The 16286-nt window shown below is 54.8% G+C and overlaps 7 protein-coding genes across 7 annotated transcripts; 3 read left to right on the top strand and 4 right to left on the bottom strand.

Annotated features, from left to right (window-relative positions):
• Positions 1–2675: 2675 nt before the first annotated feature.
• Positions 2676–3110, top strand: A1O7_00832 (uncharacterized protein; the record flags this gene model as incomplete). Its single annotated transcript, XM_007754873.1, has 1 exon — positions 2676–3110. One exon carries the CDS (start codon positions 2676–2678, stop codon positions 3108–3110), a length of 435 nt encoding a protein of 144 aa, XP_007753063.1.
• Positions 3111–7054: 3944 nt separating this feature from the next.
• A1O7_00831 (uncharacterized protein) lies at positions 7055–8542 on the bottom strand (the record flags this gene model as incomplete). The annotated part of the gene is made up of 1 exon (XM_007754872.1): positions 7055–8542. The coding sequence occupies one exon, from the start codon at positions 8540–8542 to the stop codon at positions 7055–7057; it is 1488 nt and encodes a 495-aa protein (XP_007753062.1).
• An 818-nt stretch (positions 8543–9360) lies between these two features.
• On the top strand, positions 9361–10098 carry A1O7_00830 (YEATS domain-containing protein 4; the record flags this gene model as incomplete). Its single annotated transcript, XM_007754871.1, has 1 exon — positions 9361–10098. One exon carries the CDS (start codon positions 9361–9363, stop codon positions 10096–10098), a length of 738 nt encoding a protein of 245 aa, XP_007753061.1.
• A 316-nt stretch (positions 10099–10414) lies between these two features.
• Positions 10415–11479, bottom strand: A1O7_00829 (uncharacterized protein; the record flags this gene model as incomplete). The annotated part of the gene is made up of 1 exon (XM_007754870.1): positions 10415–11479. The coding sequence occupies one exon, from the start codon at positions 11477–11479 to the stop codon at positions 10415–10417; it is 1065 nt and encodes a 354-aa protein (XP_007753060.1).
• Positions 11480–12410: 931 nt separating this feature from the next.
• A1O7_00828 (uncharacterized protein) lies at positions 12411–13406 on the bottom strand (the record flags this gene model as incomplete). The annotated part of the gene is made up of 1 exon (XM_007754869.1): positions 12411–13406. One exon carries the CDS (start codon positions 13404–13406, stop codon positions 12411–12413), a length of 996 nt encoding a protein of 331 aa, XP_007753059.1.
• Positions 13407–13705: 299 nt separating this feature from the next.
• On the top strand, positions 13706–14633 carry A1O7_00827 (uncharacterized protein; the record flags this gene model as incomplete). Its single annotated transcript, XM_007754868.1, has 2 exons — positions 13706–13815; positions 13865–14633. The coding sequence occupies 2 exons, from the start codon at positions 13706–13708 to the stop codon at positions 14631–14633; spliced, it is 879 nt and encodes a 292-aa protein (XP_007753058.1).
• Positions 14634–15485: 852 nt separating this feature from the next.
• Positions 15486–16283, bottom strand: A1O7_00826 (uncharacterized protein; the record flags this gene model as incomplete). Its single annotated transcript, XM_007754867.1, has 2 exons — positions 15486–15569; positions 15624–16283. 2 exons carry the CDS (start codon positions 16281–16283, stop codon positions 15486–15488), a joined length of 744 nt encoding a protein of 247 aa, XP_007753057.1.
• Between the last annotated feature and the right edge of the window lie 3 nt (positions 16284–16286).

Genomic DNA, 16286 nt, shown 5'->3' with positions numbered 1-16286 from the left:
GCACCGATCACTGCCCTTCTTACACTCAGTCCCAAATCCATGTGCATGCGGATATTCAACAGTCTTGACTTTGGGCCCTAACCGCATGTCACTGGTGCTATCTGAGGATTTCCATCACCATGATGGATTTTCCAAGTCTGCCTCAAGCAAGACCTCGCCCAGGTTTGTCGTCGAGCTGCTTGGACCCTGCGGATCGGGTGTGCGTAATTACCGAGTAGTGGGATCCTAATACCTCTTGTGAGGACTCGGAAGAGAACCCAGCCGTGGAAGCTTGTGTCTGAAAATAGTCAATTGTTTGTGCCGGTACGCGGACGTCATGCGAGGCAATGCAAGCTGTGTTCGGGCGTTGAGCCTTGGGCTTGGGTACTGTTCCACATTGCAATGATACAGTGCCTCGTACGCGCACAATGTCAGTTCCAGTGCCGCGACAGCCGCGGTTCAATGTCGTCGAAGGAAATGTGATGTCGCCACAAACATGAGGCTTAATAAATGGGCTGTGAAGAAATGACCAGCGTTGAGACCAGTCGCTCCAGCATCCGGAAAAGCTACCGAGAATGCGATTTGTTGATCGTACAGTAATAGCGTGGATTGCAGTTCTCCAATCCGTCACTTTCAACTCGCTACCACCTCACTTCCATTTCACCTTCACCTTACCTTTCCCCATATGGAGTACAAGCTTTGTGCCGCATCCATGCCTCTTGACTTCGTCTTTTGAGTTGCGGCCCCAACCCTGGCTCGTTGCTCGCTCTCTGAACTTTCGTATCACGGTCCTAGATCAATCGCCATGTCTTAGTTCCCTTCGGTTACGCAGCATGCTCAAAGCGTTTCGCGGCCGGCCTCTTAGTGCAGGACTGGCCTTTGCCTCTCGTTCCCACCTCCACTTTCGACCTCCCCTTTGGCACGGTGTGCTCGCCTAACCATCAGCTTCTGTCATGCACGCAAACCGAGGACTACGCACTCACTTTTGGGTTTGGCTACTAACGGCTCCCTGTTCCAGGATCCGGAACACCGGATAGTGTAGGGCTTGGCCAGGTTACGGCGACTGGAGCGATCTAATCTATCGTGGTCGCTTGATCCATCACGACCGTCCCCAATGCTCTGGTCGAGCTGGCACCTTGACAGCACGTCCCAGAAATTCCTGTCTCGCATCCGTTGACACTGCAGTCCTAATATTCCCGTCTTCGGGGCACCGGCCTCCAGCTCATAGCCAACATGGCGCGCTTCAACCAACACAAGGCCTTGATACCCTGCAGATGTCGAGAAATCTGCGACTGGCTACACTTTTGTGTGCCAGCCTGGGCGGGTCGCAGATTAGTACACTGGGCAGGTCGCAAACACTACTGCACCACAAACTCTTACGTGCATCCCGGTCCGCAAAAAGTCCGCCGGTCCTGGTCTTGCACACCTTGCTCTTTTCATGTTCTCGTTCCTCATCCGAATTTCGGTGCACGCCTTCTCGGGCCTTCGCCACGCCAATCTATCGCCCGATTCCATCGTCACCCCCCTTTCTTCAGATGCCAACCTTGTTGCGTCAGTTACCCTGGTCTCGAATTGCGCCAGCCCGCCCCTCACCAAATGCCGTCAATGGTGCCAGGGAGTGGCCATCGAGAAGTTTCTCGATCTAAACCTAAGAGACCGACTATTGAGTCCCCATCAGAGTATCCCATTCTACACCCGGCCATGGTCAAGACCCTAGCAAAGCGTCTTCCCATGCTACAATGACTGCAGCTATTCGGAGCTCGTCTTTTACCGTTGACATCCATGGTGGTCAACACCACACTCGTTATTTCTCGTTGACCTCTTCAGAACCTGAGAGAAGGGCGATGCAATCCAATCAAGATCACGTACCGACTCCAGTCAGTACGGTCAATGCATTTGGTCAATACCACTCTTCCATGCCCACAAGTGCAGCATTTGCAACTCAGTCTTCAACAGCATGGCCGACCTCTACACTACCTCCTTTGTCCATTCCGCCCCACCCTCGCCCTCTGACAGACCACATAGCTGAAAATGAACCGGTGAGGTCACCTTTGTCGCCGCGGTCCATAACGAGCACCGCAGGCCATAGCCCCGTCGCTAGGGGATCCTCATATCGAAGGTATCAACAGATCCGCCTTCTGTTGTTACTGCTGACAGATTTTAGGCCGTCATACGAGACTTCCCCACTTGGAAGTTCCGTCAGCGGATTTCATGAACGACCTGATCTGAGTACCGGTAGCCCAGCGCGAAGTGCCACCGCCGCGGTTCATACGGCCTCTGACACGATGGGTTCCTCCCTTCCTCCCGTACGGGGTATAGACCCAAGTCGAATCAGCCTGCACATCAGACAGCAACCCAGAGCAGTCCGAGCAGGTCCAGATGGGAAAGACAGAAGGTAACTCCCCCGGACTTTGTGGTCACTTCAATTCTGATTCACGAGAAGGGCTATCGACCCACCACCGATTCTCCAGCTCCTGATCGCTGACTTCGATCCCGATTGTCCGGAGGATGTTGCAGAAACCCAATGTCCGTTCTGGGTCGTGCATTGCAAGCTGGTGGGGGGTTACTCACCACGGACAGACGTGAGTACGCAGTCTCGCTACAATGAAAGTGGCAGGCGAGAAGTGCAACGAGTATTATTAGGAACTACCGTGGCAGGCCCGCATCATACCCAGACGGATCCAGACCCCCCAACGATGCCGGCGCACCCGGTTACGAGGCCACCCAGTCCTACGGCCAGATTCCTGCAGGGCTCTAAAGCTAGTAAGAGACTACCACACGAGATTCCTGGTACATTTTTCATATTCGCCGATATATCCCTCCGCAAGGCTGGAGAATACCGGCTGCTATTCACGCTGATGAAGATGGGAAGTGACGCATTGAAGCCCGGCTCTCGCCTCAACTTTATTGATTTGGTCGTAAGCGACATGTTCCGAGCTGTCAACGCAAAGGATTTTGACCAGGTGCATCCTAGCACCCCTCTCGTGAGAGGGCTGCTTTCTTCCGGCGCAGGGTTCCCGTTGAAGCTGAAGAAAGGCACGAGAGAGGGGCGGAGGAGACGGCAATCGCAGGGAGGATCTGGAGGATCTGAAGACGATGAATCAGGGGATCATGACACAGTTTACTACTGAGCAGCGTTTAGCCCTCCATCCAACAGGTTATTCTGAGAGGCAGCGAGACGTAAGTGACAGGCTGGCAAAGGGTCGAGGACCTCAAGAGACAACGCTCACCAAACTAAGCCCAAGATATGGACTCCACCTCTTTCATACCGACGTCCAACACGGCCTCGCTACAGTCCCTCCGGCCGGAACTGCGCTGCATGCAACCAACATAAAGCCTCTCAGCATCTGCGGTGGTTGTGCTGGTGGTCTTCGTGCATTACAGGTCATATCTATGCGTTGGGCGGTACCACATTCTTCGTCGGGCTCAAATAGGACGCCCTTGTGAAGAATGCGACGAGCACACGAGAATCGAAGCGAGGCTTCTGCCGACGATTCTGAAGATCAGATGATTTTGGGTCTGGAAATCTCCGATGCGCGATAGAAGGATACAGCATCAGTGTGCGAATGGTGTTGGTACGATCTGTACGAGACCTGCCTAGTCCGCAGCGTCGAGTCTTGCAACGAGGAGTACGGGATCTAGCGACTCGCGTGGAACAGGGATTCCTGAACTCAATGGGAACCATGGATGCCGGAAGGCGGCACGGACAGTGTTCTTTTGCATACCCATGTCCAGTTATTGCTCTGTTCAACCTAAAGTTCGATGAGTGTGACATGCAGGTGCGGGATTTTCGGACTGTTCCACTGTGCTGGGTATCGACCGGGACCTGATCTAAAACCAAATTGTCCTGGAGATGACCCGAATAGTCGAGACGCATACCATTCTGGAACCGAGAGGCTGCAAGCGAGAAAGGATGAGGAGACACTGGTGCATTTACGCAATCAAACGCCAGGGGTGTGTATCGTCATGCCACATGGCATCGGAGAACTGTTACTGCTGTGTACCCAGGGCAGCATGAGCGGTGTGGGCCTTCAGCTCTTGTTGATGGCCATGTCGGTCTAGATTCCGGGCGCTTCAGGCCTAGACTCGAGACGGAAGCATCAAACTGGCGAAAGCGCACGGGCGCATCTGAATAGAGCGCAACCTCGAGGTTGATGTTGCGTCGCTCAAATGCATAGAATGCCGGCAACGTCTGCGGTCATGGCTGCCGGTCTCTTGTGTACACCTCCAGTGTCGGATCAAATTCTAATAGTAGTCACACCACTGCAGCTCGCAAATCTGGCATTGAGTCTCCTGGACGCCCCGGTTGTGGATATACTCGGATTCCAGCAAGGCCATGCGCAATTGTCACCTGTCTAGTCCATTCCAATAGGCTCGCCGACCTGCAGAGCGGATTCCGAGCTCTGCAGCACGATGAAACGAAGCGTCGCTGTCCCAGATTGTGGTCTTGCCCTGAACAGAGAACCCATGAGACATGAACCCGAGATCCGGGGGAGATAATGAGCGCTTCTGCGGACTCCACACTTGTACTTGGGCCTGAAGAGCATCAAGGTCCCTGTCCCTCTCAAACTACAGCGAAGTGCGAGTCAACAAGATGACTTCCAAGGCAGCTTCGAATCTGATATCAAAGTGGGCTTTCTCCGGCAGCTATCCGGAGCCGAAAGTCCAGCAGGAACCTTTACGAGTTACGTGAAAAGCCAAGGAAGCCATGGCCTCAGGCCAGCTGAAAGGCTAGCGATATCCGACTCCATTTAGTAGTGGGTGCTCATTTCCGGCGGTGCGCTTTCCGATGAGTCACGTACCCCCAGTAATTATTATCGTCTTTTTACCATTGGCAGGACCGCGGGAAACTAGCCTCTTTCGCGCTATCCGATGTCGAATCAGACAATGAGGACTCCGGACTCGAGGAGCCAGGCGAGCCACGGCCCTCCGGGTAGGTCTTGTCTAGCGCAATCACCGATCCTTATTCTGTACGGCGTACAGTATGTTGTTTTGACGCCGCCGCCTTGCCCCGAAGACATCCGCTTTTTCAATACACTATTGGGAGTGGTGCAGCGCACAAGGAGCACAATCCTTAGTTGGCGAACACGGACTCGTCTGAAGCGGCAATGACTGTACCCAGCTTGTTGAAGCATTGGAAAGCGGAACCGGCAGAGCTTAGCGCTTGCAGAAGCCATCTTTCGGCAAAGCACGGCAAGAGGGAGTGCCCGGGCTTGCGCCGGCGGGCAATGGCGGAAACCAAGGGAAGCGGCGGCTGACCAAGGTTGCTTAAGCCACGGATGCACTGTACAGTACTGTGTAGGTACCCGGTACCTGACAAGCTCGCCCGTGGCGTATGGAAGGAACACACTGTCGCCATTCTGTCCCCATCTTTGGCACCCCGCTGGGCCGCACCTCCTTTGGTTCGCACGCATGGTATCCAAATATCCGGAATATATACCCTCATTCCTCCAAACAGCGCAGAGAGTCTCGCGAGACTTTGAGCTTGCTTCTTACCCGACCCATCCTCGATCCCTGCCCTAAATTCCTTGCTACCGTACCGAAAAGGTGCCGCGGCGAATAAATCCGCGGGTCAAGACCCGGCGTGACCAATAGAGGCAAGGATGTCAGCTGCTTTGAAGCCAGATCAGCCAAAGAGTCGGACCTGCAGGACTGGTCACCGGTATCAATCCCCAACACGTACCCTTCACACGAACGGTGTCGCTCTAGGTGTCCACAACATCGCAGCACTAAAGACCCTATCCACACATGATGTGCCCCAGCATACTGTAGTAATGTCTTGGTCTAGAGTGGGAAGACAGGCCCACTCGAAGAGCCTGCTTGGCCTGGAAAGCTCGTCTTGAAGCCTTACACATCAATGCCCCATCCGTGGGCGAGGGGTGGGCATCGCTGCACAGCAAGTGTGTAGCTAGACGGTCGATAAGCGCATCTTCGGCACAAGCTGAAAACTCAAGCTATGGGCCTTGCCTGCATGTATCAGCAGGTATGTGCACCTACCCTGCAAAGGAATGTTGTCAAAGGCCCTAGGGTTATTGAGCTCTCAAGTCTTTAGTCTTTGACCTTCATGTCGTCCACGGCAGGCGTACCGTGCCATTGCCACAGATCACCATGGCCAGGTATCTTTCTCAGTCTCCGTGGGTGAACGGAATCTATCGACCGTCCATACGATGATGTGCGCCATGACAACATGGGCAAGGTCCGTAACGTCCATCTACCGACATGCTCGTCCCGGCGGGCCTGGGGCAAGGTCGAGCTCTATTAAGTTTACCGCCAAGTTGCTTGTGGCGAAACACGTATTCGCCTGGCCAAGTTCCATGGTGTGTGCCTAAGCCCACTTTCAGAGCGTGGCTGGGCACTATTCGATACTCAATATCACCGGCGCGACCCACCACTGGAATGCCCTAAGGAGGGTGAGAAGCATGAATTGGAAAGGACAATGCATCGGCCGCACGATACTAAGTCGAAGCGCACGCATGTTATCTGCAGATATGTGGGCAAAAGGCACGAATACTCAGCAAGGGCGAGCATGAAGGTTGGCACACTTCCTGGTGACGAGGGAAGGGGGCACGTGCTGTTTGGACAGGAACTCTAACCATGTAACAGGGAACGGTGGAGTGTTTTATTCGATCCGAAGAGGACATATTGGCGCAAATCGGCAGAGGACGCCGCGGATCGTGTGCAAATACCATCCATGCCGGCAAAAGAAAGGAATTGATACGGCCTTGTTTCTCCACAATTGCGTGGCTTCGCACTCTGGTGTTCAGACTTGCAAATTCTTCGGCTACGGATAGAGGTCCCCACCCTTCTCGAGCCCGTCACTTTGCTTCAGCTGATGAATGCAGCGATTCGTCTCAATGGCATTCAGCTGAACCTGTTTGTCAGGTCTCGTGGGGTGGGTCCCGATATACGAAGTCGAGGCTGGCAATTGCGAAACCAGCAGAAGACTTGGTCCTAGTCTCCGCCTGCAAAGGCTTTTCACAGTTCACAGATTTTTTCTCGCCCGGGGGCCTTTCCAAGGGGAGGTTCGGGGCACTAGGAACAAAGGTTCGGGGTTTCGCCCCGGAACCGAGAACCCTTACTTGTCCCGCTCGTCCAAGTAGGGCGCAAAGAACTTGTCGCTGTGTTGGATGTATTTCTGCATCTCGTCGTCCTTTTCCGCCTTCGCCCAAGCTAGCTCGAAGTCGTGGATGAAATGCTCCCATTCCTTGTCCGGATCCAAGCCCGCTTCCGCAGCGTTTTCTTTCGCATATTGCATCCAGGCGTAGCCCTCGGCCAGGTAGCCGTGCTCCCGCAGAAGATGCGCCAGGCCGAGATACCTCGATTGGACCATCGTCCGAATGTCTGGAGCGGACAGGGCGGCGCTGACGGCAAGCCATTCAATGCCTGTCCAGTCTGTCGGCTTCTTGTCCGCTTGCTTGGGCCGCCAAGCCCCCTGGCGGAGGTGGTACATCGCAAGGTCGAAGGCAGCGTGGTGGACGCCCGCGGCCGCCGCCTGGGTTGCAAGGTCGACCCATTCAGACGAGTGCCATGGTATCACGCGCTGCTGGCGCAGAGCGGGCGCCACGGCCCGGGGATCCGAGTACTTGTGGATTCCCTCGCGTAGGGCAGTCTCGATGTCTGCTTGGACTTTGTCGTTCTCGGGGCAGCCCTCAGGAGTGTACGCCAGGTAGGCGACCGCAGCGTCGTGGAGGATCTTCCACGGCGGCTCGAATGCTCGTAGAAGCTGCGTGTTTTCGAGAAGAAGCTCTTTGCTGGGCTCGAGCATGTCGAACAACTCCCTTGCAAGATTGTAGTTGTCCCGCGCTAACACTTCTGTCTGGGGTACCCTCGATATCTCCTTCAGATACAGCGTCATTGCGCGCCAGTCAGCCCTTGCCCGGGCTCGCTGCTTGATGAAGTCGAAGAGCCGTGGCGAGAGAAGCGTGCTCGAGTTTGAAGTCGCGCCCGACTCCACGCGACTTCTGTTCACCATGGCCTCGGCCGCCGCGGCATCAATCCCGGCATCGACTTCTCCAGCCAAAAACGCCGCCCTCAGCGCGGCAAGCCCTTCCTGACCCTGTCTGTTTTGCTGGTGGAAGTAGTTCCGGCCTAGGAGGTGGAAAGCCTTGCGCAGGAGGTTCGGGTCGCGCATGAGCCGCGCCTCGGGCCTCTTCAACTCCTGCTCCGCGATCTGCGTGAAGCGCTCGTGTGTAGTCAGGACTTGGAAGACGGTCGCTGGCGACAGGCTCGTCACCTCGTGGTTGAAGTGTCGCAGCACGTTCATGACCTCGAAGATGGAGGAGAAGCCCAGCTTCTGCAGACCTGTCACGAGCTCCGGCGCAAGATAGATTGGTTTCTCTCCATGTCTGCGTCGCAGGCCCGTCGATTCCGGGGCCTTTTTCCCGCCTTGAAGGACCCGTGGTATTATAGTGGCCTGTTTAACGTACTTTGGCACACGGGTCCTCTTGGCCGAGAGGGTGGGAGACGACGACAGAGCGCGCCACACTACCCCCAGCCGGGTGGCACATGATGGACAGATTGCGATCGCCTGGTTCGTCACCCGCCTACCAGGCGTGGTGTACATATTGCAGGGGCTACGAGGCCCGCATCAGTGGCGCCTACAAGTCAATCTCGGGTTACGGGAATCGCTGTTTGCCGGCCTCGGGGAAAAGTCAACTAGTGATATGGTGCTGATCTGATCGATTTGTGGGAGGAGCTGCCGGGCCTCAACTCGCTGGATTCATGGATTATGCGGTACGAAAGAAAGGAAACCAAGGCAAGCTGAAGAGAGGCTCACACGCCAAGATTGGAGTCGGCGGGAGCTGCATCTGGCCTTGTTGGGAAAGACAGCGACGCTGCTCTAACCAAGTGACTTGGTATTCGGGGAATCCATTCAACTGCCCGTCCCTCACTGACTCCATCTCTGACGCGGCTGCAGCGTGTAACTAGAGCGTATGGTAGGCTTGACGGCTGGGGCACGGCTACTCAATGTATGCGGAGAAAGTTCTGGCGCCACAGTGACTAGGTACTCAGCGAAGATGTCGACGTGCACAGGCCCATTCGACATGCTATGTGTAGCTTGTCATTGGACTGGTCGTGACTACAAGAGCACCCGGAAGGGAGGATAAAATTTCTTGTAGATATTTCGGCGCTCTGATCTCCTGCATCAATGGAATGATTCATGGGTCTGGGGTGGAAGTAGTAACAGGTTGAAGGTGAGCATCATGCCACTGGGAGATGGAAGTGAAACTACAGAGATATTTCAAGTCTGTGCAGCTCGGATGCTGTCGAGTTAGGCAACTGGGCCGCCCAGATTTGGTCCCCGCGACTCTACACCTCGAGGGACGTTTATTGTCTCTGGCTCGTCCTTTGAATACCCTCATTCACCCGTTTCCAAAAGCGATGCCTGCCCCCTCTGGCGTGAAGCGCGTCCGCGGCGTCCAGATCCACCGGCCCTTCATCTACGGCACCGAAGCCATCCCCTTCGACCCAGACAACCGCCCCAAAGACGCGCCCCCGGACCACACGCACAAGTGGAAAGTCTTCGTGCGCGGGATCAACAACGAGGACATCTCATACTGGCTGCGCAAAGTGCAGTTCAAACTCCACGACACATACCCTAACAGTGTGCGCATGATTGAGAGCCCACCCTATGAAGTCGAAGAGACAGGGTGGGGCGAGTTCGAGATTGCCATCAAGTTCTACTTTGCGCCGGAGAGCACAGAGAAGCCGCAGCAGATCTGGCATGGGTTGAAATTGCATCCTTATTACGGGGATATCGAGGCGCAAAAGAGGGACCGCAGCATGATCAGCAGCGTTTGCTACGAGGAGGTCCTGTTCAATGAGCCAGTGGAGGCGTTCTACGATATCTTGACGGGAGGGACACAGGTGATCAAGTCGAAGGCAGGCAAGGGAGGGAAAGGGATGGTCAAGGCTCCTCCGACGGCCGAGATCCCCTTGAGGAGTTCTGCGGGCAACAAGTTCAGCCGCGAGGAGGAGAGTAAAGAGCTCGATCGTCTGGGGGAGGCTGTCAAGCAGGTGCAGAGGCTGATCGCGGAGGAAAAGGCCAAACTCACAAAGGAGGAGGCGAGGCTGCAAGAACTGGAAAAGACCGAGGGAAAGCCGATCAAAAAGAAATGAGAGGCCGGCCGACCGCCGTTGCTCACTTCGAGATGAAGCCACCATGCTTTTCGACGCCTCTGGCCGCGTCAGCAGCATCCCTATCACAGGTCAACACGAGGATCCTGCGTGGCTGAAATGCTGTGGGAAATGACTAGGTCTGGTACCTGACATGGTCACGGAAACTTGTCCTCAGCGATTCAGCTCGCCTCGCCTTCTCACAAAGCGTAGGCGCACAGAAGCGTAGTTCTGTTGACACTGGGACTACCGCGAGAAAACTTCTCGATTGCTATGTGGAGAGAAAATTAGTCCTTTTCGGGACTATTATGGACGAGGATCACAACTTCGCCTTCCCACCAAGAACCTCCTTGGCCAGCTCAAGGATCTTGCCAGCGGCGCCCCAACTCAACTCATAACCACGACCTCCTGCGCCATATCCATGGACAATGGTTTTTCCAGGAGCGATTTGCTCAATCTCAAACCGATACCCTCCCTCCCGCCACGGCCTGCGGCCAACGTTATCCTTCAATACCACAAATTCCTCCACGGTCTTGACGAAATCGGGAAACGACTCAACACATCTTCTCAACAACCTCTCTCTTGTCTCATCACGTGGTGCTGACTCCCAATCATCGAGTTCCTTCGTCCCGCCAACAATGGTCCCTCCACCATTCGGTCTCGGGATCAAAAACGCCCACGTCCCATCTGCCCTCTGCCAAGTAATAGTGCGGTGATATTGCTGCTTGACCAGCACGGTCTGGCCCCGTATAATCTTGACTTTGGGGTCCGTGCCGATGTTGCGGCCCGAGCAGTTCACCACGAGTTGATCCTCTCCCGCGACGACAAATGCTTCACCCACAGACGACAAGCGACGTCGGATGACTCTCCCACCCTTCGCGAGGAAGCGATCCATCAGCCACCGACAATACACCGGCACATTGATGCAGTAGCTCTGATATTCACAACCCCATGCCGCGTCCCGCGGTAATTCATGCTTCTCGAGAACCCGAAACCCATCGCCCGGCCATGCATACACGTCCCCTGTCGTCATACGGAGGAGTTCAGGCGCAGGTTTCTGGAAGTACTCCATCGCAGGCATCTCCGCGACGCCGGCCTCGGGATTCTCGCGCGCGATCCGCCGCATGATCCCCGCGGCGTGCATCCCCAGTTTGTGCTCGAATTGCAGCTGTGGTGTCGTGAGCGGGTGAATAGGTCGATAATGCGCCCCTGCCCACATGGAAGCGTAGTCCGCGCTAGGGGTGTCATTCAGAGATGTGCTGGGCATTGGTGTTTCTGCCGCGACGATGGTGATCGCGACGTTGGGATATTCTTGTTGCAGGAGCGTTGCGGCCGTCAGGCCCGTGACGCCCGCGCCGACGACGACGATGCTTGCGCGAGGCATGATCGGGGACCCGACAGAAATGTTATGTTGCCGAATCTGCAGGTGCCTCGTGCTGGGTAATACGAGTACTCCGTATACGAAATGCCAAACGTAGGTCCGATTTGTGGCTTGTGTTCCGTGATCGGTGACCTGCGACCTGCGACCTGCTGCCCTCGACCCGCCCACACTACGTACAGTACGTGGGTTTTACTTCGTTATCTGTCAGGAGAACAGGAACCTGAACCGTCCAGCGCGGCCGCTGCACCATCCAATATAATTGAATGGAGTGACCAATGAAGGAACAGCCCTTTTCTCGTAATTCCTCAGGTACTGTAACAGGTCCGCCGCGAGATATGGAGTGCAATACCGTAGAGTAACATAGAGGGTATAAAAGCCGTTTCGTACTAGTATTCCTCAGGTGGCAGGTCCGGAGCGAGTGAGGGAGTGCGATACAGTAATCATGTAGGAGACGTACTGTATTCATTCATTGGGCTCTGGACACGGAAGATTTATTACAGTGGACTGCTCCGCGACCGTCAATCTCCGCCCTGCTATACATATCTCTCACACACACACATGCTGTACACGCACGATTCCGCTCCGGCTTGCTACACTGACTATCGCCTGATTCGATGGGCTGGATCGTGTTGGATTGGGTTGTATGAAAGTATCGTCAACCTCTGGAATCGAGTTTTTTTTTTGGGGGAATACCGCGCATTCAATATACAGTTGCCCGTACTGGGGAGGAGGTATTTGCTTTACTTGGAGATCCGTGAAAAAGGGAGACAAGGGACTTGAAGTATTAGTGTCTCACAGGTACAAATACTGGTGCATGGTCTTCTCGCATGCCTGACGGACCATCCAACCAAGAAAGTCGCTGCCAGCAGTTGTGCCAGAAATTGTCCTGCAAAACTGGGCAACTGTTCTGGCTCTACGCTCTCTCATACCGTACTCATATCGCCGTTCCTCTCTCAAAGCTCTCCCGGATATCCCTCGTATATCGATCATAGAACCGCGCCAACTTCATGTTGAACTGCTTGTTCTTGTCGTTAATGTAAGTTACGTCCCCGTCGTCCGCTTCTCGGCCCCGGTCTCTCCGCTTCTTGAATCTTGCCTCCTCGGCCTTCTTGAGGTCTGCAACTAATCTGTCGACATTTTCTCGTTTAGGCTTCTGTTCGATAAACCCCAGGCTGTCTTGGGACGAGTAAAACCTCCCGTCTTTGTCGATGGCAACCAATTCGCCGTTATCCATTTCCACAATCTCGAGGCCGCCTGTGCGGGCTGCATTTTCAATGATCTCAGCTTTCTGCCGGTCGTAGTCTTCGCGATTCTTGCCTCCGTCCTTCAATGCTTGTTTCTCCAACTCGCGGATTTGCCGGTCGTACATCTTCCCTGCCTCGACGCTGTAGTCCTGAAAGGCGTTGTTCTCCCTTGCATGATTCTTGGCGGCAACCCGTTCATCCCATTTTTCTGACTCTTCAATGGTATAGTCCCATGCGCGCTTGCGCTCGAAGGCGCCCGTGCCTTCCGTTTCTTCCGTGTCGGCTTTCAGTAAGTTGTGTTGTGCAATGGCGCTGCGACGGGAGAGGTTAGCGAGGAGAGAAGGATCCATAGCGGCACGGTTGGCTTCGGCTTTTGCTTCTGCTAGGTTGGACTTTGCAGATTGGGAGGCCCGGGACTTGAGGGCCGCGAAGCGGGCAAGGCGGTCTGCTGCAGGTGTGGGTGTGGACGAGGTTGGCTTGGGGGCACCATCTGAAGCTGCTTCCGGAGGGTTCGATGTGGATTCGGCGATGAGGGCAGGGTCTTGGGCTTCGATTGCAGATGATATCGCTTCTGGCGCATCTTCCTCTGTTGGGTCTGTAGTGGGTTGGGGTGTTTCTGTGTTGACTGGAGTTGCGGGTTCTTCTTCGGCTTCGGGGCTCAGCTTGCGTCGCTTTGCTGGAGGCATGTTGCGGGATTGATGGTACTGAAGCCGGGGCACCAGGTAATCTCGTTGTCAAAATCTGTTTAGCGACGTACTTCGAAGGAAGGACTGGTTGGAAGTGTCGAAGATTGGATTTGGGCCTTTGGAAAAGAACGACATCGGCCAAAAACTCGCCGCACCTTCCTTTCGCGGCACGTATTCGCGATGACGCAGTTGACTCTCCCAAAATGTACAGAAACGCTCTTGCCATAGTGTGAGGTTGGAGTGAGGTTGGAGTGAGTTGCTGAAGCGGCAGAAGCAAAGTTGAGCTACAGTACGTTGCGATGGCTCAGACAGTCAAGAAGAAGCTGGTCGTAGCAGGCGGAAATGGATTTCTAGGATCAAGGATATGCAAGTCGGCGAGGGCTCGGGGCTGGGATGTCACATCCATAAGGTACCTTGACCGATCAAATCCGCTTTAGCACATACTAATGGACATGAAGTCGTTCCGGCGAGCCGACATGGTCTTCGGTCACATCGGAGTCAACGAAACCACCGTGGTCGGAGGGTGTGACCTGGGCGAAGGGTGACATCCTAAAACCCACCACCTACACCTCTTACCTCAAAGACGCAGACGCCGTCGTGCACACCATGGGCATCCTCCTCGAGGCAGACTACAAGGGCGTCCTGTCAGGGAAAGAGTCCGTCTTGTCAGGCCTTTCGCGAGCATTCAGCTCCAACAAAGCCGGCAGTTCGACGAATCCACTCGATCGCAAGCCAGGCGAGGGATTGGGAAAGGGAGAGAAAGATGGACAGATAACGTATGAGTTGATGAACAGAGACTCGGCCATAGCACTAGCTCAAGAAGCAGAAAGAGAGGGCGCAAGTACCTTCGTGTACATTTCGGCCGCGGCCGGAGCGCCCATTCTGCCAAAAAGGTACATCACGACAAAAAGAGAAGCAGAGAGTAAAATAGCAAGTCAGATGATTAAGCTGCGGAACATCTTCGTCAGGCCGGGGTTCTTGTATGATAATAGTCGGAAGTTTACATTGCCGATCGCGGCATCAGGGATGTTAGGAAGTACCGTCAATAGCCTGGTTGGCGGCAGTTTGACGAGTTTGTTTGGCGCGGCGGTTGAGAAGCCTTTGAAAGCGGACTTGGTCGCAGATGCGGTGGTTGAGGCCATTGCTGACGAGGAGACGAAGGGCGTCGTTGACACGAAGTTGATTGAGGCCCTGGCTGCGAAAGCCTGGCGCAGGACGATGCTTTAGGAGATGGTTTCCCCTTGTCTGTACATCATTGTTGGAGCAGGAGTATTTCGGTCAACAGTAGAGTGGCACAGGTGGGGAGGTCGGCGACACTCAAATCAACTCGCTTCTTTTTGTCATCGACAGCTCCGTCCGCGCCATCAATTCTCGTACTAGACCTTGTCAAGCGCAATCTGCTCTAGCAGCAGCACCCAAGGCGTCGATGTAGCCGTCAGTGGTGAATAATTCAAGCGAGGCGATCGTGGTCGAGGAGGTGCATTTCAGGCGCATGCTGGACATGAGCGACAAATGTCACAAGTTATGTCACCAGCATTCAGCGGGAAGATGAGGCCCAGAGGGCAGGCCTCCGCCCAGACCGGGACGACTACGCAAGAACCGAAGATGAAGGCGTGGTATGGCCTAAGCGAAGAGCGACCGCTTCTTGTAAATTCCATGACTGTGGCTTGGAGGGAGGGAAGAGTCCGGCCTCTTCCTGCTGTACAAGAACAATTCTCATCTTGTGCGCCCTAATCGAGGAATTTGTTCGATCCTATTAGTATTCAGTATACTCGTACTAGAGACTAGCAGGCCTGATGCGGCGCCCCCCAGCGTCCAGGCATCTATATCTCCTTCGCCACCAGCTCGACCATAGTGCAGTGGCTCAAAGCCACTATAGTTGTTCGACTCAAACGACTTTTACCGTACAGCTCATCCATCTCCTAGAACGCCCTGTACTGGTTCCCATTGCCGCTATGCACCGCCACATCCAAGAGTGAGGATCGTAGAATTGACATGAATGGGTCGAAAGTCGTGCACATCGCTGAAGATGTAGCACAGGAAAAGACTGAATTTTATACACGATGAAGAAAGAAGAGCTCATAGGGCTGCACCGGAGGGCGCGATGATGGTTTCTCTGGCTTCAGCCGGTTCGCCAGCTTCGAAGACCACCTTGCGGGTCACCTGCAGATGATGTCAGTACACAAGAGACCCAAATCGAGACGGACTTAAACTTACGGCCCATGCGCCTGCAATTGATGCGACGATACAACTCGATATTACCATGGGCTTCACGCCTCTTGTGCTCTTGAAAATGGCTCCGCTGAATGCGCCGGCAGCAATGCTGTTGGTGGTATCATGTTTGCCTCGATAGTACCCGATGGTTGAATTGACACCGTTGTATACCATGGCTACCACGCCGGCGGAGTTACCAAGGAATGGGCCTCTTCGGGTAACGCTGTTTAAGACGCTGTTCAAGCGGAGCTTCGGAGGCGCGGAGGCTGGCGTCCGATTCAGTCCTTCAATCAGGCCCCATGCTCCTCCAGTCATGAGTGCTGCGAGGTAGACAGTCCCAGTGCCATAACATAGATCGTCGGACCAGCCGCGCGAAGGTAATATTGACCTCCCGCCAGGCAAGTCTGATAGTGCCGCATCATCGAGAGAAAGGTAGTCCAGCGTTTGCTGGTTCAGCCCAGCAAGAGGATGTAACTTGGAGGCATCGGGTAAGGAGGCGCTGCCGAGGAATGACGATGCGTCTGTTGCGACTGTGGGATCGAAGTGTGTAGGTGTAAACGATGTAGGCGCAGCTGGTGATGAAGGAGCCGATTGAGCGTGGCTCGAGGCTTCCGTCTGCTGCCTCGACGACTTCCTGCCCGAGAATGCGTCCCACACCGACATATT

Source organism: Cladophialophora yegresii, assembly GCF_000585515.1.
Source record: "Cladophialophora yegresii CBS 114405 chromosome Unknown aczIN-supercont1.1, whole genome shotgun sequence".
Classification (NCBI taxonomy): Eukaryota; Fungi; Ascomycota; class Eurotiomycetes; order Chaetothyriales; family Herpotrichiellaceae; genus Cladophialophora; species Cladophialophora yegresii.
This window is presented reverse-complemented; position numbering and strand designations above follow the sequence as displayed.